This window comes from Micropterus salmoides, unplaced genomic scaffold (genome assembly GCF_014851395.1).
Source record: "Micropterus salmoides isolate LMB-PRFRI ecotype aquatic unplaced genomic scaffold, ASM1485139v1 Ms_hic_scaffold_4, whole genome shotgun sequence".
Lineage (NCBI taxonomy): Eukaryota > Metazoa > Chordata > Actinopteri > Centrarchiformes > Centrarchidae > Micropterus > Micropterus salmoides.
In genome coordinates, this window is record NW_024043372.1 from 21,016,342 (window position 1) to 21,042,458 (window position 26,117).

At 43.0% G+C, this 26,117-nt stretch overlaps 1 protein-coding gene across 2 annotated transcripts in view; it reads left to right on the forward strand.

The window, feature by feature from the left end:
• bsnb (bassoon (presynaptic cytomatrix protein) b) overlaps positions 1-26,117 on the forward strand; it is a 62,111-nt gene that overhangs the window by 32,494 nt on the left and 3,500 nt on the right. The window contains exons 4-12 of one of the 2 annotated variants that reach the window (XM_038696742.1): positions 9,887-10,699; positions 12,036-18,392; positions 20,236-22,330; positions 22,697-23,517; positions 23,781-23,895; positions 23,987-24,133; positions 24,353-24,408; positions 24,659-24,777; positions 25,259-25,470. In XM_038696742.1, coding sequence (XP_038552670.1) covers positions 9,887-10,699; positions 12,036-18,392; positions 20,236-22,330; positions 22,697-23,517; positions 23,781-23,895; positions 23,987-24,133; positions 24,353-24,393 — 10,389 coding nt within the window. In that variant the 3' untranslated portion in view covers positions 24,394-24,408; positions 24,659-24,777; positions 25,259-25,470. The remainder of the gene's footprint in view (positions 1-9,886; positions 10,700-12,035; positions 18,393-20,235; positions 22,331-22,696; positions 23,518-23,780; positions 23,896-23,986; positions 24,134-24,352; positions 24,409-24,658; positions 24,778-25,258; positions 25,471-26,117) is intronic. The other variant, XM_038696743.1, reaches the window with a different exon arrangement.

A 26,117-nucleotide genomic window follows, 5' to 3' on the forward strand; every position in this document is an offset into this window, starting at 1 on the left:
GACAGTTTCACCAATATGATCAGCCCCTGTGTGCTCAGTGGGCACCTGTTGCCCCCGATGGAACAAATAGAAACAGACAGAATAAGTAAATAAAGACCAGAAAACATGACTTGGCCCTGTGCTACCCAGCCCCTGGAGGGACACCTGAGACACACACACTTAATGGCAGATGACACACTGTTGTCCTGCAGCAACACACTCAAAAACAAAACACAACTTATTTCAGATGTAGACTGACACTGTTTTGTCAATCTTCTTCTGTAAACACTTTGGTAATGTGCTTGTTTGTGCACATTAGGTCAAATTTTAAATTTCTCCAAATTATGACCAAATACCTGCAAAGCTATTGACAGCTATTTTCATAACACAGCCTCAGTTGCGCTTTGTGTTTAGTGCTAATTAGCAAATGTTAGCATGCTAACATGTTAAACAAACATGCTATATTTTATACTTACTAAAAGTAAGCTTGTTAGCATTATTATTGTGAGCATATTAGCATACTGACATCAGCTTTTAGCTCAAAGCCCTGTTTTGCATTAGTAGGCTACAGTGTTGCAAAGCTCCATGTGTGGCGGTAGACTGACAAAATAAATAGCAACTTAGCTGTTTTTGAATGTGTGCTCGTGGTTGCGCAGTAAGTAATTTAATCTTTTTCAGATTTGTTTATTAGATAAGATGTGTATTGAGGTAGATTAGAGCTGGGCAGTGGCAGTTGAGCTGGGATGTGCAGAGGGTTGTTTGCGGAGTTTTGTGCAAAAGTGTGTACATAAAGCATATTTTGCGTTCCCAGCTCTACTTGAAATTCAACTTATTTTATATATGGAAGGTTGAATAAATGATATGAATATAGAAACTGCTGGAGAGGTGCTTGGAACACCTCCCACAAATATATCAAGTTACCTGTCTTGTTTATACTTTAGAGACTGCTGTAGTTTTTAATGTAAATAAATTATTTGTAAATCTGAATAGCTATTCACTGGGACAAGATTCTTCATACTTTCAATGTGACCTTGTTCAGACTGATTTGTTATTATTCTAATAAGAAATAGCTCACTGACAAGGGACCCTGAGGAAGAAGGAGTTGTATTTCTACGGAACAATGTACAGTAGTTTGGATATGCTCCATACTCCTTTTATGTCCCAGGAAAAACTCATTGATGATCATCTACAATATTTTGTATATTAATTTTGAATACGCTGAGTAGAACTCCATATGAGTGACTTTGACTGTAGTTGAATCCTGCTTGCTCAGTGGATGATCCTTCATTTCCTCACTAATCCACAGGCCTGGCCACGTGTCCCCATTGAAGGAGTCCCAGGGGATTGACCTACATACCTGCTGACTCTTTCTGACCTGTCACAGTCATGGCGTGGCGTGGCGTGGCGTTGCGTGGCGTGGAGTGGCACAGCCTGGCACACTGCTGTGACATGTGCTCGCTCACGCTTCACACTGCGCACTTGTTAGTCTTAAACCACTGTTCATTCAGACTGTGCATAAAAGAAATGGATACCTTGGTTTAAAAGGCTCTGATAGAGTAACCTGCTCTGCTGATCATTGATTCTTATAGTGAATATCACTGCACTGAAACACGATTGAATACAGTGAGTGTGGTTATTTGTAGTGAATTTTATTTTCATTATAGTCGACTGCTACCGTTCCATATTGATTTACATTTGTTTATGTCTGCACTTTACATGCAGTGTGTTTCGGTGTTTCTATGCTCCTAGTATTAAACGTGTGAGCGTCTGCGTGTCCTGGCACAAAACTGTGCGTGACATATTTCCCCACTCACCTTAAACTCACCCCATTCACACCTGTTTGGCAGCGCGCCCCTGTAAACGTAGTAGTTAATAATTCACACTGACCCTCTGCTCCCCTGACCTTCACTTGTTACGAATTAATTATGACCGTAATTAATTCGTATGCCTCATTAATCTCTGTGAGACACAGAACTTGAAGGATTATGATGATGATTTCTGCCTTTGTTGTTACACAGTTATCCTCTCTGTATCAGTTCTTTTTTTTTTTTACTTTGAAGGTTGATGTGGCGTTGCTTTTGTTGTGCATTGTCAACACAATTTACATTTTGGTAATGACCAAGACTGTTTTGATGGGAAAGCTATTGTTGAATTATTTTGGGATAACTCATGTAAAAAGGAGGATGGACAAAGTTTGACATTTAGAAGTAAAACTTTGCAGGATTACTCATGATGCGTGACAGTGTTTCTGCAAATGTTTAATATTGCCATGCACCACTGTCACATTTCCATTTGCTCACTTTCCTCACTGGAGCTTTGTTGCTGCCTTTCTAACAGTGCCTCACTTTTCTTTTACTTTCATGATTTCTATTGTGGCAACTAAAACTGCCACTTAGCGGGAAGTGATCTTCATTTCCTTTCTGGTAATGAGCGCCTATAATATTACATCTCGGTGAGGTATGCAATGCCGTTTAATGACAGCTGACATTTCTTGCTCACAGCATTTGGTCTGGTTTCTGGCCGAGAAACCATGCGGGGGACAGACTCTTGCTGAGCAGTGACTGACAGTGAGAGGAGGTATACTGAGGCTGTGTAGGTTACACTCAGTATGTCTGCTTGCACATGTGTTTGTGCACTCTCACGTTAAAATATACTGGTGTCTATGTGTTTGTGTCAGAAGTAAAGTGGGGACAGGAGGGGTATGACTGTCACCACCAATAGTGCAAGGAATAAGAGCTAAGATGGTATTAAAAGGCTGGTGTTAAATATGCAGCCTACTCCAAGTGCAATAATTAGCAGGATGCTTGACTCTGACACTGTGAGTGTTTGTTTTTTTGTTCTGCGCGTTCATGTTGTTGTGTGGGTGTGTAGGCTCCCACGGGGCTCCATATCTCTCTATGAAATTCTGCACTCTCTGGCTCCCTCCATGGGTAGGAAATGTTCCATAATTTTTTGCCTCACCAGCAGTTTAGCTCTGTAGATCTGTTACCTGTGCACATTTTTGGTAACAATTACTTTTGTGCATTTTGGCCTTTATTTCATGGTTGCATCTAAATAAGAGAATGTCTGTGATTTATGAGCAGAATTCTGAGTTGAGATGTTGAGCAATATGACCTTTTCTCTAAGCTCTGCAGAGAATAGGGTGTGATGTGCAGTGTAGTATTTTTAAGGCAGATCACAGTCCACCGGGGGCATTGTTAGTGGGGATCTCTCTACGTTGGCCCTGAAAGTCAAAACACAACATTTCACAAAAAACAACAACGAAATTGGAAAATCCATATTTATCTTTTTCTAACCGCTTGCACATGTGCAGCTGGTCTCGTACAAGATGAGGCCACATCGATGCGGAGGGTGTATCCAGCACAAACTCTAATTGGAAATCGCGACACCGAATGACACATTGCAGAGAAGAAGCTGGAGCAGGAAATTGACTTGTCAAGGCATAGCATTTTCAATAAAGCCAAGAGCCTAAACGATTAGCCAGTTAGCCATATAGGGGACCGCCGTCTAGGTGACCATTCTAGTTAACTTGAACACCATATCTCTCCATGAAGAAAGGATTTTCCAGTAATCACCTTTTCTCATATTGACAAGCCTCCACTATCAAATGAGAGACTGCATAGTTGCATTTCAGCTAAAAGGTGGAATCACTGGTCCACCGGGAGTTTAAAATGTAAAAAAAAAAAGCAAAAATAACCCCAAAGCAGTCACTACTAGGGTTGTTTCGATTGGCGATTGGATCGCTGACGATAGAAAGACAGTCTCTTGAATCTGCACCACACTGCAGTGTTTCCCATTCATTTATTTATTTGTGGCGACACAACATGGTGATTGTGAATCAATGTCACCTGTTTTTGTGCAATTGAAAGAGATAACAGGTGCACTGGCGAGACAACAGCAAGACAACCCCTAAAAAGGGAATGTTTTTGCAACTCTTGGACACAGACAATTGCTCTCTCCTTATCCTTCCTGACTGATTGTTCTCTAGTTTTGCATTTTGCTAGTGTCCTTGCCGCTACTGGTAGCATGAGGTGGTACCTGCAGCCCCTTCAGGTTGCACAGAGGCAGTCCAACTCCTCCACGATGACACATCCATACGTGCCGTCGCAAGAAGGTTTGTAGTGTCTCCCAGCACAGTCTCACAAGATGGAGGCGATACCAGGAGATGGCCCTAACACGAGGAGAGCTGGACAGGGCCGTAGAAGGGCATCAACCCAGCAGCAGGACCGGTATCTGCTTCTTCGTGTGAGGAAGAATAGGAGGAGCACTGCCAGAGCCCTACAAGATGACCTCCAGTGGGCTACTGGTGTGCCTGTTGTAAAGACCAAACTTTCAGAAACAGACTCCGTGAGGGTGGCGGGAGGCCCGACGTGAATCCGGGTCTCTCACACCAAAGGCATGTGTCTCAATACCTGGCCTCATGTGGCCAGAGTGTGTAGGCAGTTCCTGGATGGCCAAGGCACTAATGCCATTTACTGGCCCTCATTTTCCCCAGATCTGAATGTTATTGACCCTTCGCTTAGCCACCCCTCCCTTAGTTATTGTTGCTAAGTCCGACAAACTGTCGGACCTGTCGGATTTATTGTGGTGCTACCACTGTCTATAACTGCACTCCCTGGAGAAATATTGTCAATTTTTTGGAAATAGATAAAAAAGCGATCTCACATAATGTGCAGCTCACAGTCCCAAACAGAGCAAGTTTGCGCTTCAGTTTTTACATTTTTATATTGCAAAACTGTACCAGCTACTTTACAACTCGGTCTGCCACTCACAGCGCGAGGGCGTGTACACTTGATTACTATCACGGTGTACGCTGGTGCTGCATCGGCTGGGCGGAGTTGTTTCACGTAGAGTTGACGTTATGAGTTCCATTGCGCAAGGAAATTGATGTGTGGCATGAAAGCATGTGAAAAGTCTCAATTGCGTGAGGCTCAAGCTCAATGCTTAAGAGTTTGCAGCTCTGATGTACTGTATAGTAAGATTTTTAACGTTAAAGTATTTTGTTCATCGAGTTCTGAGATCTGTGATTTAAGTGTCCCCAGTGTATTTTTGGATTTACTGGATCATTCCAAATTAAGAAAGACAGTAAACATGGTTGGATTTTAATTCAGGGTGGTACATTTCTTAATCAAATCAAGCCCTATCTGAGCACTTTTAATTTCTCATTCACATACCTGCTTTTAGCCTTGGTTGACATACACACACACACACACACACACACACACACACACACACACATAGAGTGATCAGGGCAGTAATGTCTTTGCAAGCTCCTCTGAGAATGGGATCAATCTGTCTGACCTTTGTATTGTGGTAGCCTGCAGTGTTCAATCTCTCATTATTTTGACAGTGAAAGGGCAGCTTTTCCTGCTATGAGCTGACTGGATGAAGCATCACTACAATGCCAGTATTCACACTATATACCTTCATCTTTTATGGCAGGTTCAGGTTCACTCACTAACTGCTCCACTCCACTTTTGGTACCTTGTCAACTGAACTGCAAAAACCATTTTCACCGAATATATAAAAGAGTAGCTATAACTAGTTGAAGGAAAGGTTGTGCCAAGTCCCAAAAGGTTCAAGTCATATGTGAAATGACATATTGAGATTTTGATTAGAGGTGCAATAAACATATTGCTGCTGTAGCTGCGCTGGTGACAGTAGAGACTGTAAGACGGATGCTGAAAACCACCACTGTTATTGACTAGTTACATGTTACACCAAATCAATTTAAATGTAATTGATAGATTACAGTCAGTGTATTTAGTCAGTCTTGTCAGCTGCATTTGAGTTACAGTTCACAGCCAAAGATAAGCATACTCTCCACTGAGCACACAAGTTAACCTCCTGTCATTTAATGAGGTTACCAATTCACTAACAAGATGATCTCACTAACAATCTGAGCCTGCTGCTGCCACAACTGTGCAACACACACACACACACACACATACACACACACACACACACACACACACACACACACACCTACACACACACACACGTACACACCTACACACCTACACACACATACACATACACATACACACACACACACACACATACACACACACACAAAAACAAACACACAAACAGTAGACCAGCACACAACAAATCTTCCAAAACACAAAAAATGAGAATGATTAAAAAAAACAGCAACAGAAGTACACTACAGAGCTTAGGCAGTATCTTAAGTGTCAAAAAAATAATTATTTTCTGCTTAAAAACAACATTTCATTATCAGTCTTTTGTAGTTTTAGCTGTAGTGTAATGTATTGAGCTGTTGAATTGCTGTTCTTCAGAGGGCAGTTAAAAAGTAAAAGGGGATTGCCACAGAGAATTGGTTGCTCTGTTTTCAGGGTAAATTAAAGGCCTGTCTCAGAAGCGCAGAAGCTCAGTCTTTTGTACAGACCTGATTTTCTCCAAACAGTGTGGGTAGAGGTGGGAAGCACAGCCCACATCGCTCACTGCTGTACAAGCTAAAGCACTCTACATGAATAATTTGATGCTCCCAGCTCCGGTTTGGCCTTGCTCCTCTCTCCCTTTCACCCACGCAGTGATGTTATGCTGATTCAGGAGCAGGAGGGGAGTTTGGCAGTGCCAAAATGGCAGGAAGAAAGCTGTGGAAGAAAAATGTTCATTAGTATCTAATTTAGGTATTTAATTAAATTCATCTTTTTATGAACATGCCCAAAAGATAGCAAAAGGTGATTGGTGGTTTTGAGGAAGTTGGAAGTGAGTAGAGACTTGTGAGTCTGGAGGTTTTTTTAGAGCTAAAGATCATATGATCAAATGCATGCATGTGTGCTTAGAGTACACACACATACTGTAGCATGTCTTCACTGTCTATATTGTAGCATAGCTTCAGTAGTTTTGTGTCGTTCTTTTGTGCACTAGCTGTCCACAAACACACAGACGCTTGTGTCTGACATTTCTACACAACAATTTTTATAATTTTTTTTTTTTTACATGTGAAAGAACCGGCACAGATGGCTAGTTCTGAGAATACTGCACCTGTTTATATATAGATTCTCAGTAGAGCACTTGAGAGAGATGAAAACAAAGCAAGTCTGTCTGTTTGGCATGCCAGTGGCTCCATCCACGCTTCGTGGTCTCAGTTGAGACAACAGATTCCTGCAGGATTTGGGCACTCTAAGAAAGGTTTCATCTTGAACAGAAAAATCAGTAAAAATAGCATGTCACAAATAGATTTCAAATGTTGTTTTTTATACTTTGGCAGTTATTGAATTTAAGAATGTCACTTTGTCAACTTAAGTGGGTGAATTTAAAATTCTTATTATTATTATTATTAGTTGTAGTAGTAGTAGTATTATAATTAAAAGTAGTACTTCTCATGACCACTGTGGGTTTTACTGTCCTTGAAAGGTTTTTAAACTGGCCAGGTGTTTGCTGTTCTTTTATGCTGAAAAAGGTTGGAGCTGCTCACACCATGCCAGCATTATCTTTATTGATTTGCATATTTTCATGATTCAAATGGCATCTTTTCTAAAATAGGGTGTTGCATAATTTAACAGTTATGTTGCATTAGGGCTCTAATTGAGTTATTACTAACAGAAAATCAGTTGAAGCCATCAGGTACCAAAGCATTAATCAACATTTTCATATTAATCGACTGGGTTTGAGTATAACCACTCTTTCACCACAGTAGGCAGCTGTTTTGGGGACACCCACTTTCTGCAAGCTACCTGTCCAGCATGCAGCAGAGGACAACATTAGTCTGCTGGTCAAAACATCTAGCATCTAAAGACCCAAGAGCTGCCTGAATTAATTAATCAATTAATCTATTGACATAAAATTAATAAAATAACATGTCACCTTGGATTCAGGAAATTAAACGATTAGTAGATTGACAGAAAATTTATCTGCAACAATTTTGATAATCGTATAATAATTCAAATGTTTTTTAGGCAAAAATGGAAGAAATTCACAAGTGCAAGCTTCCCAAATGTGAATAATTGCTTGTTTTCTTAGACTTCTATGACTGTAAACTGGATATCTTTTAGCAATTTACTTTGATTGATAGGCATCTATTAATTTAATGAATATAAATGTACATACATATTACATTTTACGTTGCCATCATCTTCACCACTACCTTCTTTCATCCTCACATCATCATCATCATCATCATCATCATCATCACCATCACCATCACCATCATCATCATCATCATCTTTATTCTACTACCACCTTCTTCTTCCTGTTTTTCCATCCACCCCCTCGTCCTCATCCTTTTTCATCCTCTTCTGTTAAATTTTAGCTGTAGCTTTGTCTCCTACCACCCACATCAGCGAGTGGTTAACCATTGTTTGTAGATTCTTTTGCCTTCACAAATCACTTTTACAGAACAAATAGTAGAAGTTGTTCGAAAAAGAATCAACAAGTATCTCTGAGAAGAGCTAATAATCATTCGCTCACTCACACTGATTAATTTCTCTACACAGGTTTAGTATGAAGAGAACAAGAAGACAGGCTGTGTGCTACACCTAGGACTTATCACTGTAGACTTGTCTGGTCTCTGGGGTCTCTAGATTAAGATCCCTTTCTAGCTGTTAGGATGTTCCTTGCTGCCTAAATAATTGTCATTGTCTGTCTATCTCTCTTTGTCTTGCTTGTAATGCAGGCTTTTCTCAAATATTTATATCATTCAAACAGGATACTCTTCTTTTGGCTACCCACTGTATCAGACATGTGACATAAGTGGCACAATACCACAAACCTGATGAGTACTGCTTGTATTTGATAGTTACAATATGTGGTAAATGTAAGGGAATTTTTGCTGCCTTCTCTGGCAACTGGACAGTTTGGACCACAGTAAATATGTTCTCTGATACAGCCGTAGAACACTTGCATTGTTCTTATTTTTTTGCTGTTTCTGGGCATGTTATTGAATTCCAACTTCTATATTTAGGCTGTTGCAGTACACACATATAAAATAAATTATTTATTGGAAGGATGGAAGTCAGCAATAGGGGTGTTTTGCAGGTTAATTTTTTTGTTGTATGAGTCTGTGACACAAGACCACTCCCTCTTCAAGCCTCAGCCACAGATGATTATCATAGTAACGGAGCCACCATCTCTCATTTCAGCTTTCATAATCTGTAGTTTAACCATTTGTTTCTATTGAGCAGTTTCATTGATCTGCTGCATTGACCTGAAATTGAATTTGTTTATGTAAATATCCTGTTTTTATTGGATTTTCTTCTAGATTTTCGGCAGTGTCGGAATATATAACTACCTCCAAACATAGGGCTCAGTGAGGATGACTGTGAAGGTCGAATGCTTCTCTTGCTGATAGAAGGTTTGCTGTGGGCTCCATTAAAGGTCTAATGATAGTTGCACCCCTCCAATCTAATTACACATGTGTTCATTTGTATTCACACAGCACTCTTCCTCTGTGTACCAAGTTTGAGAGTGCTTAATGTTGTCAAATGATCTTCACAGACAGATGAAAGGCCTTGTTTGGACAGGCTTTCAAATATTCAATTGTTCAGACTCACTATGCTGAGTCCTTGACACTCTATGACCGTTTATAAAGCAACATCTTTCTGATTTTATTTATTTAACAGACACATGTATACTTCTGTATGCATCAATTATCATAAATACTAATCAAATAATGTGTTGACACAGTGTCAATATTGAAGTAAACACCAATGTTGAGCATACTTTGTGTATTAAGTCAGATTGCTGCCCATTCAAACCTTTTTTGTTTGCCTATTGTTGGCACTAGGTGGCATCAAGGTGACAGACTCTATGAAGAGTTTTAGTATTTTGTTTCACTGAATAATGTAAAAGATTAATAGAGTTACAAGAAATCATGTGCTTTTGCCTGATTATTCTGTTTTCAGCATGGCTGATTGCTGTTCTCTTTGTGCTTGTTTTTCAGAAGAAAGAATGGCTGTGCTTAAACTGCCAGACACAGAGGGCTCTGTCAGGAAGCTTGGGAGATATTCCAGGTCCTGTTGTACAGCCCATGGGATCCCCCCGGCCACCTGCTACAGCCAATCAACAACCACCTCAACAGAAAGGGCCCAATCAACTTTCAGGGCCTAGGCCCTCAGGTCCTCAACAACAACAGAAACCACCGGGTCCCCAAGTAAGTGGCCCTCTCTCTCCTGTGAAACAGGCTGGGCCTGCCCCTCATACCAAGGGGCCCAGCCAAGCTCCCCCTCAAACCAAGGGTTCCGCCCAACCTGTTCCTCAACCTAAGGGTTCAACTCAGCCACCTTCCCAAACTAAGGGTCCAACACAACCCTCAGCTCAGAGTAAGGGACCTCAAATTAAAGGTCCTAATCAATCACATGCTCAAAGTAAGGGCCCTGTTCAGTCCGGTAACCAAATAAAGGGCCCAAACCAGGCCAAAGGGCCGATTCAGACAAAGGGATCTGCTGCGCCCTCTGCTCAGACTAAGGGCCCTTCTCATCCTTCTGGTGCCAAGGCGTCATCCACCCCTGGTAAATCCACAGCCAACCATGCCAAGGCCTTTCCCACCCCATCAAAAACAGTACCTGCTCAGTCTAAACCCACAGGTAACAACCAGGCCCGCAAACAGCCGCAGAGCCAGGAGAAGACTAAAGTCACATCTAAATCTCTTAAAGAAGACATCAAGGCCTCACCAAAGAAGGCATTGTCAGAGACTGTCACTTCACCAAAAGACATGAAGATAGCTGAAGATGCACAGAAGTCAAGACACCATGAAGTGAGCTACCTGAAACTTCTTCGCCTTCACCTGTTACTCTTGATTCACCATTATGATTTTTTTTTACTCCATTCGAATAATTGTAACAATTTCTCATCATCATCACCATCACTGTTATTGCCTTCATTATATCATTATCTCGTTTTTTTATTCTTCTTCTCGTAATTATAGTTTTTGTAGAAAACATGTTCTCTATTTTTAGTATTGCTCTTATCCAAACACCTGTTCTTTTTCTATTTTTCCTTCTTCATAATTATCAGTTCCATAATTCCTCTGTCATAATTTTTACCTTATTGTTTATTCTCACCACTGTTAAAGTTAGTTAGTAGTAGTTATCATAATCTTGTACCATTATCACTAATGTAATAATAGTTATAATGTTGAAATCATTTTCCATCAATGTAACTTAATACATCATCATAATTTCCTTATCTTTATTATCATCATCATCATCATCCTTATCATTATCGTCATCATTATCATCATCATTTTCTCAGTGGCCATTCCTCATCTTCATCCTGTTCCCCCACTTCTTCACATGGTTTTGTAAATTTTATTTAATTTGTATCAAACACAAGCTTTTTGTTTAATGTGACACTTTGTGATGATATTTTAAGCATTCTAAGCATGTTCGTTATTCTTCAACGGTTCGAAGAATGCAATGGAGAATGCGTCAAAGATTGCAGTCAAGCATGTAACCAAATGACATTTGTCTGTAGATGTTCGTATGTTCAACTGTCTGTTATTATCACTCCGTGTGTCAGTGTATTTATCCATCTGTGTGTACATAACTTTGAAAGGCAAACTCAACCCAAATCAATAGAATATGATCGATAAATGTAATAAACTACAACATAAAATTATGAGATTATGCTGTTGTTCTTTTTATATATTTAAAGAATATAAAGTGTTGATATTAAGTTAGTCTTTTCTTTTTTTCAAGATAACACAATGTTGCTTGGTGGTAACTAAATGCAAAGTCAAATTTACTTGATTTCTAAAACCAATATGTAAAAGACAGTACATATTTGGGTTGATTTTAGCCTAAAGTGTTACTATATGTGTTTTCTGATTAAGGGTTTATTCTTTCTGATGTAATTATTCTCTAATATCTTAGTATTAGATTTTTTCAACTGCATTGGGTCTAGTGCATTAATTTTACTCCCTATTGTCTAAAAATGCTCATGAAAATGTCACTGCGGATGAGATCAATGAAATAGTTGGATAAAAGGTGTGCACTGAAGCTTGTAATAGACCTTGCCATGAGTTAATTTTAGAAAAAAATTATGTATTTTTTGCTTCTTACCATTCTCATTCTCTTTCTCTCTTTCTTCAGGATTACAACAAATCAAGTACACAGAGTTTAAGTGACACTGGATACTCCTCAGATGGGATCTCCAGCTCTCATGGGGAGATTACAGGCCAGATCCAGGAAGAAGGAAACAAACTCAATGAAAGAGGTGCTTCCATCCCCTCAGAAATCACCAAACTAGAGAGCTCCATGAAGCCTCTACTAGAGTCAAAGACTGCCTCAGACCAGAAGCACAGGCCACATTCACTGTCTGTAGGAAAGGACCGGGACTACAGTCCTGATGACGATGCAGCAAGAGATGAATCAGAGGATGAACTCAGTTGTAAGCTTCGCCATGATTATGTGGAGGACAGCAGTGAAAGTGGTCTGTCCCCATTGCCAGTAAGGCAGAAGAAGTCACATAAAGATTTAACAGATGAGGAGTTCATGAGGAGGCAAATTATGGAGATGAGTGCTGATGAAGAAGAGTTGGAAGAACACGGAAACCAGAAAACTAAAAGGGGACATAAAACCGGTGGGGATTTGAGCAAAGAGAGACGACGACTCTCTCACCATTCTAATAGTTTTGAGGATGAAACTAAGACATCAGAGGGTGCTTATAAGGCAAATGAAGAGGAAGATGTTGTAATGGCTGGAGGCCTTCGGCGATTTAAAACCATTGAGCTGAATAACACCAACAGCTACAACCGAGACATGGAGCTCAGTACTGAGCATGACCTACGAGAACCTGAGCTAGAAATGGAGAGTCTGACTGGTTCTCCTGAAGAGCGGTCCAAGGGAGAATATTCATCCACCCTACCTGCCACCACTCCCAGCTACACATCTGGAACATCCCCAACATCTGTGTCGTCCATGGAGGATGACAGTGACAGCAGCCCTAGTCGTAGGGCAAGACTAGAGGAGGCAAAGCAGCAGAGGAAAGCTCGACATCGGTCCCATGGGCCACTGCTGCCCACTATTGAGGACTCATCTGAGGAGGATGAGCTCAGAGAGGAGGAAGAACTACTTAGGGAACAGGAGCAGATGAGAGACCTAGAACAACAGAGGATCCGAAGCACTGCTCGAAAAACAAAGAGGGATAAAGAGGAGCTACGGGCACAGAGGCGCAGGGAAAGATCCAAAACTCCCCCCAGTAATCTCTCTCCTATTGAGGATGCATCGCCAACAGAAGAGCTGAGACAGGCTGCAGAGATGGAGGAGCTTCACAGATCATCATGTTCTGAATACTCACCATCTATGGACTCAGAGGCAGAAGGCTTTGAAATGATTAGTGGAAAGCTTTACAAATCAGGAAATGAATACAACCTTCCAACCTTCACATCCCTCTACTCTCCTACAGAAAAGACATCAGCAATGTCACCCTCTGATAAAACACTAAAAAGTGCAGAGGAGGTCTATGAGGAGATGATGAAGAAGGCGCAGCTCATGCAGAGGCAAGGACAAACAGTTCATCAGCAGATTGGTGCCCCTCAGCCTGACAGTAAACATCATCTTGAAGCAGGAACTGTTCTAACCCCCGGCTCAAGCCCAACACAGGTTACTGCACCTATGTCCTTCTCCACAACAGGCAGTGATCCAAGAATTTCAGGAATTCATGCAGCACAGCATCTATCAAAAGAAACACAAAATAGGATGATGACACAGAGTGCCAAAATTGAAGGTGTTGTTGGAGTTGCCACAACCAAAGCCCAAGTCAGTCAAACTGCCGCAACTCGACAGGCTGGTAGCACAGTGCCTGCCAGCAACAGAACAGGCTCCCAGAGGCCAACAAAGGCATCACCTGACCCTGGAGCATCCTCCCTAACCTCCAAAGTTTTCTCCCTTTTCAAGGGTCCCAGCCCCCCAGTCTCCCCCACCACTTCTCCGGCACAAAGCCCAACGCATATGCCGTCCGTGAGACCCACTGGTAGTAGTGGCAGGCAGCTGCCATCTTTGCCTGGTGGTCCTACATCAGCTGCAGCATCCCAAGGAGCCCAGGCATCTCAAAGGGCAATGTCACCACGTCTTACACGACAACAGTCCTCTCAAGATTCACCTGTGATGGTGATAACATTAGGCTCTGATACAACTAGCCCTGCCAAGCCACTTACTGTAAATTCATCCACTTCCCCTTTGTCATCACCAACACAAATCAGCTGTAAAACCTTGTATAGCTCCCAGTCCCCTTCGACAAGTTCCCCAACGTCACCACAAATGCATCCTTTACAACAGTCTCCTAAACATTCTTCACAGATGGCTCAAAATGTTGAAAAAGTAAATGTTGGTATTAGCACCGTGACCACAACTGCACATAGTCGTGGATCTATGGAAAATATATCTTTGTGTAAAATCTCAAATATTCCAGGCACTTCAAAAGTTGTGGGTCAGGGCCAAACACATCCAAGCACTAATGTGGTGGATCTGAGAGCCCCATTGAGGCCAGCTCCAATTATAATGACAGACCAAGGGATGGACCTAACATCCCTTGCCTCTGACACAAGAAGATACTCTTTAGGAGCAGAGCAGCCATCTGGTCGACACACAGCAGTGCAACCTCTTATTATGAACCTTAATGCACAAGAGCAACCACACATATCTATGTCAACACCGACCACAGTTAGCATCACAGTTGCAGGTTCGATGTTCATGTCCCAACCCAAGCAGCCAATTGTGTATGGAGATCCTTTGCAAAACCGTGTGGATTATGGGCAGGGTGTTGGATCAGCTGTGTGTTTAACCCAGAGTAAGCCACCAGTTACTGACCCTTCTATTCCGAAAATTGATGCCTGCCTGGAAAACCTGGGTATACAACAGCAACAACTGCAGTTACAGCAGCAGAAGCTCCTGCAGCAGCAACAACTTCTTGAGCAGCAGCTCCAGCAGCACCAACAGCAATCCTCTTTTGCTCGTTACAATTTAGCTAATCAGGTCCAGCCACTGCTGATGAAAAAAGATCTTGTAGTGAGCCAAACAAGCAGTGCCCAGCCTGTAGTGACTGCTAGTGCCATTCCCAGAGTATCCCCCCTGGCTCCACCGACAGTGTCTGGGGGTCCTGCTTCTAATGCAACTCATGAAATCTATGGTGGAGTTGCCTTGGAGCTAAAAAACAAGCCAACCATAATGAATTTATCCACAGGTAAACCACATGTTATGATGGTGCAACTTGATGAGAGTAGCACATCACAGGAGGGCACAGTCACTCAACTGGTAAAGAGAGAGGAACCTCCTCCCCCTCCTCAGGTCTTAGATCTCACTGGACAGATCAAACCAGAAAACCAGGTGGCTTGTTGTGATGTTGTTTACAAATTGCCCTTTGCTGGTTCCTGTTCAGGGTCATTCACCCAGAAGCCTACAGCAGCATCCTCAGATAAAACCCCCACCACTGAAACATCTCAAGCCGTCCACCCTCCCCATCCACCACACTACAATGTCAGCCAACAACAACACCAGCCCCAAGCTACACAAGGAGTGACAGAGGAACATAAACAATATCAACCACCCATAGTCTTCTCAGGAAGAATACAGCCCTCCATGTCTGATACTAATCTGCCTTCCATGACTGATGCTAGTCACTATCAGAGTAATGTCCAAGGGGGTCTGGCAGTAGATCTTAGCAACATGAATCAGGCATATGATGGTGGATACCTTGGCATGGGAGCACAGTATGGATCTTACACAGACTTGCGTCACCAAGGAGATTTTGCAGCCCCATCATTACCCCTTCGTCGATATGGCTCCATGTCAAACATAAATTCAGAATATGCCTACAGCTCACGTGACCTAGCAGGATCACAGGACTCCAGTCTGGCTCAGTACAGTGCAACCACCGCGAGGGAAATCAGTCGCATGTGTGCAGCTCTTAACTCTGTGGACCAGTTTGGAAGCCGGTATGGAACTAACCCTGAACTTGTACCATATGGGGCTGGAAGGGGTGGAACTTTAGCTAGGCTAAATCTTCAGCAAAGCTTAGCGTCAATAAGAGCAAACCTACTGTATGGTCCAGATGGAAGACCAACTGCAAATGGCCAAACGCTAACAAACCTGATAAATGCTAGACAAGCAAGTATACGCGCCTTGTACCCTGCTGCTATGAGAGGAGGTGATGGCATGATATATTCCACCATAAACACTCCCATAGCCTCTACTTTGCCAATTACCACCCAGCCTTCCTCTGTCATGCGTCCCATGCCTAGAGGAATTTACAGACCATACCCTACAGGTGTAACTGCTGTACCATTGGCTAGCCTCACTAGGTTGCCTCAATTGACTCCCAGAATGCCTCTGTCCACACAGGGACAATATCCCTACCCTCCTCCAAACCAGTATACAACTTCAGGCACACCATCAGGAAGTGTGCCTGATGCAAGCAGCTCACATCAGGAAACCCCTGTATACCTTGGAAAGCCTTTAACAACAGTTGCTGCGCAAACGGCTGCAACCATTCCACCAACCCAACCTGCAGCACAATTAGGAATACAAAGTATACCGGCAACTGGTATGCAAACCACGGCAGATCAGCAGACAGACCGTAGTCAACTCACCTCACAGAGTGTTTCGTCCCTCTCTCAACCTCAAGGCCAACCTCCAACTGTCCAGCCAGTGCAGGCTCAAATGCAGCCACAACAGTTACCTACTCAAACTGAACCTTTATCTTTGACTCAAATCCAACCACAAGTTCAACCGATCAGTCAGCCTCAACCATTAGGTCTGCCACAGGGCCAGCCACAAGCAACAACCCACAGTACTGCCCTAGCACAGAGTTCCAAACTTTCTCCTCCTATAGATACCCAGAAAGGTAAGGAAGATGATAGACTAAGTCAGCAACAAGAGCACATGCTGCAGCTAGAGCGAGAGCGTGTTGAACTGGAGAAATTCCGACAGCTGCGTCTACAAGAGGAGCTTGAAAGGGATCGTATGGAGCTTCAGCGACACAGAGAAAAAGAACAACTACTCGTTCAGCGTGAGATTCAAGAACTTCAGACAATCAAACACCAAGTCATACAGCAACAGCAAGCAGAGCGGGAGACACAGCTCATTATGCAAAGAGAACAACTGGCCCAGCAGAGAATGCAGCTTGAACAAATTCAGTCTCTGCAACAGCAGCTCCAGCAGCAGTTAGAGGAGCAGAAAAGGCAAAAGACAGCAGCAGTGGAGGCAGCAGCTGCTGCTGCTGCAGCAGAGGCAGCTGCCGCATCAGCAGCAGTGGCAGCAGCAGCAACGTCTGCCCAGGGTGCTATACAAGGGGTAGTTGTTGGAGGAGGGCCCCCTCAAGGGTTTATTATCTGTGACCAGAGTGGTAGAGTTATTCAACAAGATGGACAGAGTGTTCAGTTTTGGCAAGATGGACAAGTGGTCCAAGCCGTGGTGGCTGCTCGACCTATTCATAGTTCTGCCTCTGAAATGTCTTTGAGAAGCAGTGACAAACAGGCTGATTCCAAGATTATGAAAAAGCAGAATTCCATGCCTCGGCTGAGGGATGGTACAGAGGAGGACTCTGTGAAGAGGATTACAGACAGCTGTGTGCAAACAGACGATGAAGATGGAGAGGACAGATTCATGAACAGGCGTAGAAGAACAAGGCGTATTGCGGACTGCAGTGTGCAGACTGATGAGGAGGACCAGGGAGAATGGGACCAGCAACCAGTAAGGCGCAGGAGATCACGTGTATCCAGGCACTCTGAATCCAGTGGCGAGGCTAAATCAGAAGGATCATCTAAAGTGGCTTCTGCAAGTATAGCTATTCAGACCACCAATGATTCGTCATGCCAAACAGAGCCTGACCAATTAGGCAGGATTTCACCTGCGATCCACATTACCATGGCAGAGACCTCAAAGGTTGACCTATTACATTACATAGCAGCCCCTGAAAGGACCCACAAAGGAGAGAGTCTGGCCTGCCAGACAGAACCAGAATCTCAGTCTCATGGTGTGGTTGCCCCTCAGCTGAGTGTCCCTACAACTATCAGTCCATACTCCACAAGTCTGCATATGGTAGGTGCGAACACATCTGACCCAACCTCTCCAAGACTCCAAGGAGTTGCCAAGTTTGAGAGGAGGAAACCAGACCCCCTTGAAATAGGCTATCAGCAGCAACAAAATGAGTCTCCATCTCGCCAGCCCCCAAAATCTCCCCAGGTGCTATACTCCCCTGTATCTCCATTGTCTCCTCATCGCATGCTGGAGACAACATTTGCCTCCCAGGAGAAACTTAACAAGGCCCATGTTACACCCCAGCAGAAATCCTTTACTGCTGAATCACCCCAACGCCACCAGACCCTACCAAGACCCATAAAAAGTGTGCAGCGCTCCATGTCGGATCCGAAGCCTCTCAGCCCCACATCAGAAGACCCTGCCAAGAACAGGTTTTCCCCATATCATCAGCAAGCTCTTTCCAACAGTCAGGTATGAAACCATCACTTTTTCTTTAAACATAATTAATCCATTTTTCCCCCAGTTTATGAAGGCTTACCAAAGTAATAATGAATAAAATACAAATATAAATATTAGTGGATGTTTGTATTCAGAAAAAATATCTATTTTTAAAAGTGCAGCACCCCCACGAAGTCTTTTGATTACACACAATGTGTTTTTGCGGCTCATATACAATATGATGTCAGGTTTACCATAGCTATTTGCATAGGATAACTTGCTGTATGTTTTTGTAGGAAAATAATTAATTGCATCATTTAAATGTTATACATTTGGAGGTACCAGTGCTACCAGTACCAAACCCTGTCAATTAGCATGTAGAGAGCGTTAGATATTAGCAATATAATTAATATTGCTAATATCTATATTATTAATTAATTAAGGTAATATTTGTAATTTAATTGTCTAAGAGTAAAACAGATATTAAAATAAAAATGTGTATTTAGAATATGCTTTGTGTGGACATAGATGATGACACAGGATCTGGCATAGAGAAGGTGACAGAATGTTCTCATGAGAGCAGCTGTCCATGCCAGAAAAGCTTTTCCCATCATCCTTTACTGCTGTATCTCCTCCCTTATCTTCCCTCTTTCTACTCTTTTAGTCCATTTTCCTCTCTCTCATTCTCTCTCTCTCCCACTTTCTCTTTGCCATGTCTTCTATATATGGCAAACCTTTAAGAGTTGCCAGGGGGAGATACAATGTGGAAGAATCTGGGTGGTGCTTTGCTGTCTTCCTGATTGTTAGCAGCTGGTCAAAGTAAATTAACATTGCTCTGTATTTAGACTAAAATTAGACTGAGAAATGTAGAAATCAGATTTCAAGCATTTCACACATTTGCAAGTCTAGTGTAATCTTTACTGTTAGTGTTTCATATACCGTTGTCTTGTGGATACTTAAAAGAATCCCCATGGATCTACCCAACACAACTATTTTGTAAGTATTAGACTAGCATAGGTATATTTTTAAGTTGTTTTTATTTGTAATGTTTGACTCTTCTTACCTGCATGACATACATAAATATTTTGAGCAATGTATTTTGAGTAATAAGTAACATATTTCTGAAAATACATTTCAATGAAATCAATGGACTGAAGACACAATTGCTTTACTATACTCAGATGTCTCATTGCGGTTTGAAAAAAATGTTTAACCAGTTCATGTTTTACATTACATTTACTAAGCTACTCAAACACACATTTCTTTTTTCTATTTTCTAATAAATAAATACAAATCTGGCATTCATGCATCCAACATTTAGCATATTAGATTAGATGTATTGAAAAAACACAACTACTGCTTGCTCAGACACACTTATTGTTACTGATACATATTTGACTAATATGTAATCATTGCAGTAACAATGTAATGAATGATACTTGGTCACTATAATAAGTAACATGGTTAAATTGTACCCCTAATTGGAACCACTAATAATATTATGTAATATATTTGTGTTGACGACACTGACTGCCATTACTAAACATTTTACAGTACTTAACATTGTTAATTAGGTATAAAAATGTAAAATGTCACTTAGTGTCTTTGGTTTCAGAAAAAAAAAACATTTTCATCAATATAATGAAATCATACTATGTTAATTAAATTACCGATGAAGCTAATGCTCCCGTAGTACGTATGTTAATTAACATCAAGTTGTCTGACAACATATCAGGCTGCATAGCTCTTTACTTAGGCCTAGGGATGAAGAAATGTGCAGATCCTCTGTGAGTACCCAGTGTACAGTAATGAGTCTAATTTACATAAACACATTCTGTTTATAGCTCAGTGTTTGCTGATGTGTCTCTTCTCTTAGCAGATGGCCTCCCTGCAGCAGCAGCAGAACTCTCTGATGAGGAAAGTAAAGAGGACTCTCCCTAGTCCCCCTCCAGAGGAGACTCCGCTCCCCATTGTTACTCCAGCACAAATGTACAGCTCTCCTGGCATGCCCCAGAGGGTCTTACCCAGACCTTCCCAAGGAGTCACCAAGGCTGGCCTGCTGAGTGAACTGAAAGCTGTGGAACAAGAGTCGTCGAAGCTCCGTAAGCAGCAGGCTGAACTGGAGGAAGAAGAGAAAGAGATTGACGCCAAGCTACGTTACTTGGAGCTAGGCATCACCCAACGTAAAGAGACCATGGTGAAGGAGAGGGAGAGGAGAGAGATAGCTTACCTGAGATGTATGGGTGATGCTCGGGACTACATGTCAGACAGTGAGCTCAATAATCTCAGGATGGCAGCTGCAACAGGAACCTTTGATTCCAATGGTCTGCTAACAAGGCCCAACACTGCACCATTGAGCCAATTTACTAATGACCTCAATTCAACCTCCCAGTATCCCTCAACCTCATCCTATATGGCTTATCCATACCCTCCAAGTCAACCATCAACACAGCAACCAAGTTCTGCTTATCAACAGATAGGTTTCCAACCTCCTCAGTACCCTTCATCCTCTGCACCCCAGCCAGGAACATTCCAGCCCCATCCCCCACCAGGACCTGGCTACCAGAATCAGGGAACCTATTCCTCCCGCATGTATGCCCAGTCCTCCTACCAGCCAGACCTTGGCATGCAGCAGCATGGTCTTCAGGGTTTCCATCCACCTGGTCAGCCTATGCCAGGGCAGAGCCTTCCTTACCCGAGCCATAGCTCCTACCAACCTGTTCTCTCCTACCAGCCCCAGGCAGAGATCCTTACAGTCCATCAAAGACCGCGGCAAACCTCTTTGGCTGACCTCGAGCAAAAACTCCCCACCAACTATGAGGTCATCAGCAACCCGGCAGTGTCTGTGGCCACATCAGCTCCAGATACCAACTTTGGTTCAGTCTACAGCAATGCGTATGGACAATACCGCCCCCCTGAGCCTGGCCTGTCTCACTCTGTAGAGAGCCCCACCTCTGCTTATGCTTCAGATGGACTCTACACCTCTAACCTGGAGCAGAATATTCCTCGGAACTATGTCATGATTGATGACATCAGTGAGTTGACAAAAGACAACACTAGCCAACCTACTGATGCTCTAGGCCATCCTGTGGGAGGGCGGTATCGCAGTGAGAATGGTCCCGCACGTGGGAGTGCCTATGGTAGGCCTGAAGATGAGCCTGTGGATGCTTATGGCAGACCAACAGGCACAACGGGTTACCAAAGTACAGCGGACGGTCGCACCAGCACCACAGTGAGTGGAGGCTCTTCCTATTACTATGATGATTATAAACACACATCACGAAGCAGCTCCAGTAGCCACAAACTCACTCCCAAGAATCTCGCCCCTGCAGTAGTCTCATCTAAACGTAGTAAGCACAGGAAGCAGGGAATGGAGCAAAAGATTTCCAAATTCTCCCCTATTGAGGAAGCACGGGATGTGGAGTCTGACCTTGCCTCTTACACAATGACGACATCAACAGGAGGGAGCTGTACTGTTGTGTCCAGATCCAAGAAGCTTCAGGATGATGTCACCTATGGGATGAAGAAGAATGCATATGACCAGCAGAAATATTACGGCACCAGTCGTGAGGGTCTTGAGGAGGACGACCGCATGTACAGCTCTGGTAGGTCCAGGTCTACTGGATATGGTATGGACAAGATTTCATCCAGAGATGCCACAGGCCATAGAAGTAAATCCTACGAGAGGGATGCCATGGAGCGGTCTCAGAGAAGCAGCCGCGGAAGACCCCCTATGCGTAGCCAGAATTCAGAAGAGGAGAGCCCACTCAGTCCTGTTGGGAAGCCCGTAGGCATGGGAAGAGGCTCTGTCATACCAGACGCCCATGATGTAAGGAACCAGTATGGCTCCAGTCATTCATTGCCAGATGTGCAGGACCATCACAAGAAGGACCTTCCCAGAAGTCATGTCTATAAACCAGACGACTCTTACCTCGTAGATGACATGCACTGTGCTGTTTCTGACAGTGAAGGTAACTGGTGCTGAGTAATTTGTACTGCCTGACATTCGTTCCTCCCACCTTTAAAGTGTGCTGGAAAGGGACTGCATGCCAAATGTGAGAAGAGCACCATTCTTTGTTTGTCTTGTCTTTTTTATGGAATGTTTCCTGTGTCCTGAAATTAAGCCAAAAATGCTTGTTTTATATTTCTGTTTTGCACGCATAATTTTTTTGTGTGAGGTGATGCCTGTTTTTTAAGTTGTTGGATTTCTCAAAAATGTGCATGGCTCTGGGATTTGGAGCATGTTTTCACAATTATTTTGCATGGCTTCAATGTGCATGCTACTCCTCACCACATAAAAACAATTGACTGATATTGTTTGTTTTGGTTTTAAAAAGCCTATCATTTGGGCCAAGAGGAGACTGATTGGTTTGAGAAGCCACGGGAGGCCCGTTCTGATCGCTCAAGACATCATGGAAGTGGAAGTCACTCATCCACAGGTAGGCGTAGTAAACACACCTACCATGATTATGACGAACCTCCAGAGGAATACTGTCCCCCTGATGAGTACAACCAACAACGGCACCCCTCCTCCACATCATCACGGGACCACCGTCACCACGGCAGCAGCTCTGGCAGACACAGCTCTTCTCGCCACTCCTCAGAGGATCCTAGGTCCTCCCGTTCTTCCAGGACACACCCCAAAGACCCACCTGGCCGCTCTGATGGCAGAAACTCCTCATCTACACAAAGAAGGAGCGGTCCAGACTCCCGTTCCGCCCAGGAAAGCCCCCGGAACTCAGGTGACTTCTCTCGAGACTCTGGTCTTCACCACGGCACCGGAGGACGGAGCCAGAGACCCCAAGGAGATCGCACAGCCTCCAGGAGGCAGGAGCCCTCTCCAGCAGGGCCTAAACCACAGCAGCAGCCTCCTCAGGGCCATGCTGGGCAGCAGCGGTCTGGTGGTCAGGGTCAATCTGGGAGACATCTAGGACCTGAACCACTCGATGGTACCCAGCAGGCCCAGCAACAGCATCACCAGAGTACACAACAGCAGCAGCAGCAACCACAGCAGCACAGTCAGACCCCTCAGAGCAACCAACCTACAACAACTGCAGGAGTTGGACCTGCACAGCAGCAGCCCAAATCCAGCCAAGTGCCACCACAGGGACGGCAGCCAGGAGTAGGATCTGCAGCTGGGCAGCCTGCTACCACAGTCGTGAGTATCCAAAGCTTTGTTTTACTTTACCTAGTACATTAAATGTCTTTGTTTTTATAAATGTTCTACTTGAAAACCTGTATTGTGTGACATATTGCCAAGTGGCTAGTTATGATGACAGATAATAATCCTATGGCTGTGAGTTTTTTTGATTATCTAGATTGGATTATATTTTGGGATTACATTTAAAATATACTCTAATAATAGTAGCAAGCTGCCCTACTACCCTAACTCCTTATTTGTTTCTGTTTAATTAATAACAGGCTAAAATGGATACTACACCTGCAGCAGCAGCCACAGGAATGAAACCTACAACAGGAGTCCCTGTAGGAGCACCACAGCCTACCAAAATAGCTACACCCCCTCTAACAGGCATTGGTATGTCTCAGGTCCTTCATTACCATAAACCACTAACTGAACACAGGGAAATGACGACATAAGTGATGGTTATGTTATTTGTTATTCGCAGGATCCAAGGCTGCGCCTGTTGGGATAGGTAGTAAACCTGTAGGTATAGGCAGCGCTGCAGCAGGACAGGCACCCGCTGAAGGGGAAAATGTTCTCACCAAAATCCTGCAAGGAGGGGCAGCAGAGCAGGCGGGAAAACTGGGAGACGGTACAGTCGTGAAAAAATAAATGTTTAAGAAACTGAAATACAGCTTCTTAGATATCTTTGGGTCTAGCAAATGTTAAATCCACTGTCTTTTAGCTTTTGTTTTAAAAGAAGGTGTTTATTAATACAGCAAAAATTACTACTGGAATATTTTAGATGTCTCACTGTTTGGGTTGGGTAGTTTTTCTCATATTTGCCTCCTTCTCTTTTTCATTCTCACAGCTTTGACTGGCCTTGGGAAGAAGTTCACTTCATTTTGGTGAACTCAAGAGAAGAGGGTAAGTGAAATCAAGTTTCTTTTTATGAAAGTTACCAGCATTAGCAACTCAAAACGTTTTAGTTTTTCTTTAAACTTTTAATTTAGAAGCATGTATTGATTTAAGGACGGGAGGCAACAGATGGCAGCCTGCTTATCAACAGAAACTATGAACTGCTGCCTCGTTGCAAATAACGGGTGTTTGGGGAATGACAATGTATGTATATCACTTCATTTGTTAATTTTGAATCACTGTGCTTTTTATTTTTCAGGGTGTGCAGGGTTGAAATGAGATGGATTGGTAGCTTTGTTCTTGAAAAACCTATGAAACTGCATTAAATACATTTCACATTACAGAGGACATAGAGGAAGAGAGATCCTGAGTGCATCAGTGAGTATCTCATTAACTCTTCTTAATCCCTTGAGAAACGGAAACGTTTTTGGACATGTTTACTTTTGGGGAGTCGGGCATTGTCTTTATGATAAATATCGTGCCACCTGCTCCGCTAAGCAAGTGGAAACCATGTCATTGTAGAAAACTATTTACTTTTGTGACACTTGCATCATGGAAAACAAAGGCACTAATGCAGTAACTTGTTAAACTTTATACCGCTGGTGATACTTTACCTCACTAATTTTTGATTTTGTTAAGTTTTTATTAAGTACACAGAGACTCCAAGCTGTGAAAACATAGGATGCCGTCACACTTTGATTAATCGATCAAGTGTTTTATCAGATGGATATTTGCATAGATTAGCATAGTCCATGTCTGCATAATGAGAAGACTCAAGTGAACTGATGACTAATTAAATGTTGATTGTATATTCGGACTGATCCGCTGTACCTTTCCCTTACCCCAAATTACTGAACAGAGCTGGAATCAAAGGATGCCTTGTCAGCACTGAATTCCCCAGACATGGGCGCACGATTGAAGTGAATTAAATAAGGGTGAATGCTTTGTCAGCATAGTGTTACAAGACATGAGCAGAGCACTGAAGAGGCCTAAAAGTAAGTGGATGCCTTGACAGAACTACAGCCCCAGAATAATGATTGTGGAGATGTCTGATGCCTCATTAGGCCAATGGTAAGTAACTAAAAGCCATTCACATACATCTGTGTGTGTGTACATGTGTATGTGGTCACGTATGTATGTTTGTGTTGCTAGATTATGGGCTGGCTGAATTCATCTTTGTTGTTGGTTTTACTTTTGTTTGCTTCAGCATTGTATTTCATTGGTTCACTGCTGTGTCAGGTCAGGTAATTAAAGTCACAGTCCGCTTTAACTTTCTACTGCATAGGTGAAAGGCCAAAGCCAAGAACAAGGGAGGTTGGAACTAGTACGGTTTACCTTTTGACTCCACAAATGTCCAATAATCTGGGCCAAGCATGCTGGGCTATACTTAGCCTGAGAAGGCTAACTGTGACTTTGCTTTAATGTCACACACGCAAAGACACACAGAGACAAGAGCGCATGCAGGCACACAGAATCGTGACTCATGGTAAGCATCACTCATTACATGGTAGAAGGAGCTAATGTACTAATTCTGCTCAATGGAGCAGAACTACAGAAGCGCAAATAAAGCAGATTTCAATGCACTTAATCTAGCGCACATGCTGTGACTTTGATAGGATGAAATTGCAGCTCATTTGAATGAAGGCTGTCTACGCTACTACACTTGAAGTGTAATCATCTCTGTGTCAGTGGCCAGTCTCAGGACTCACAGACATAGG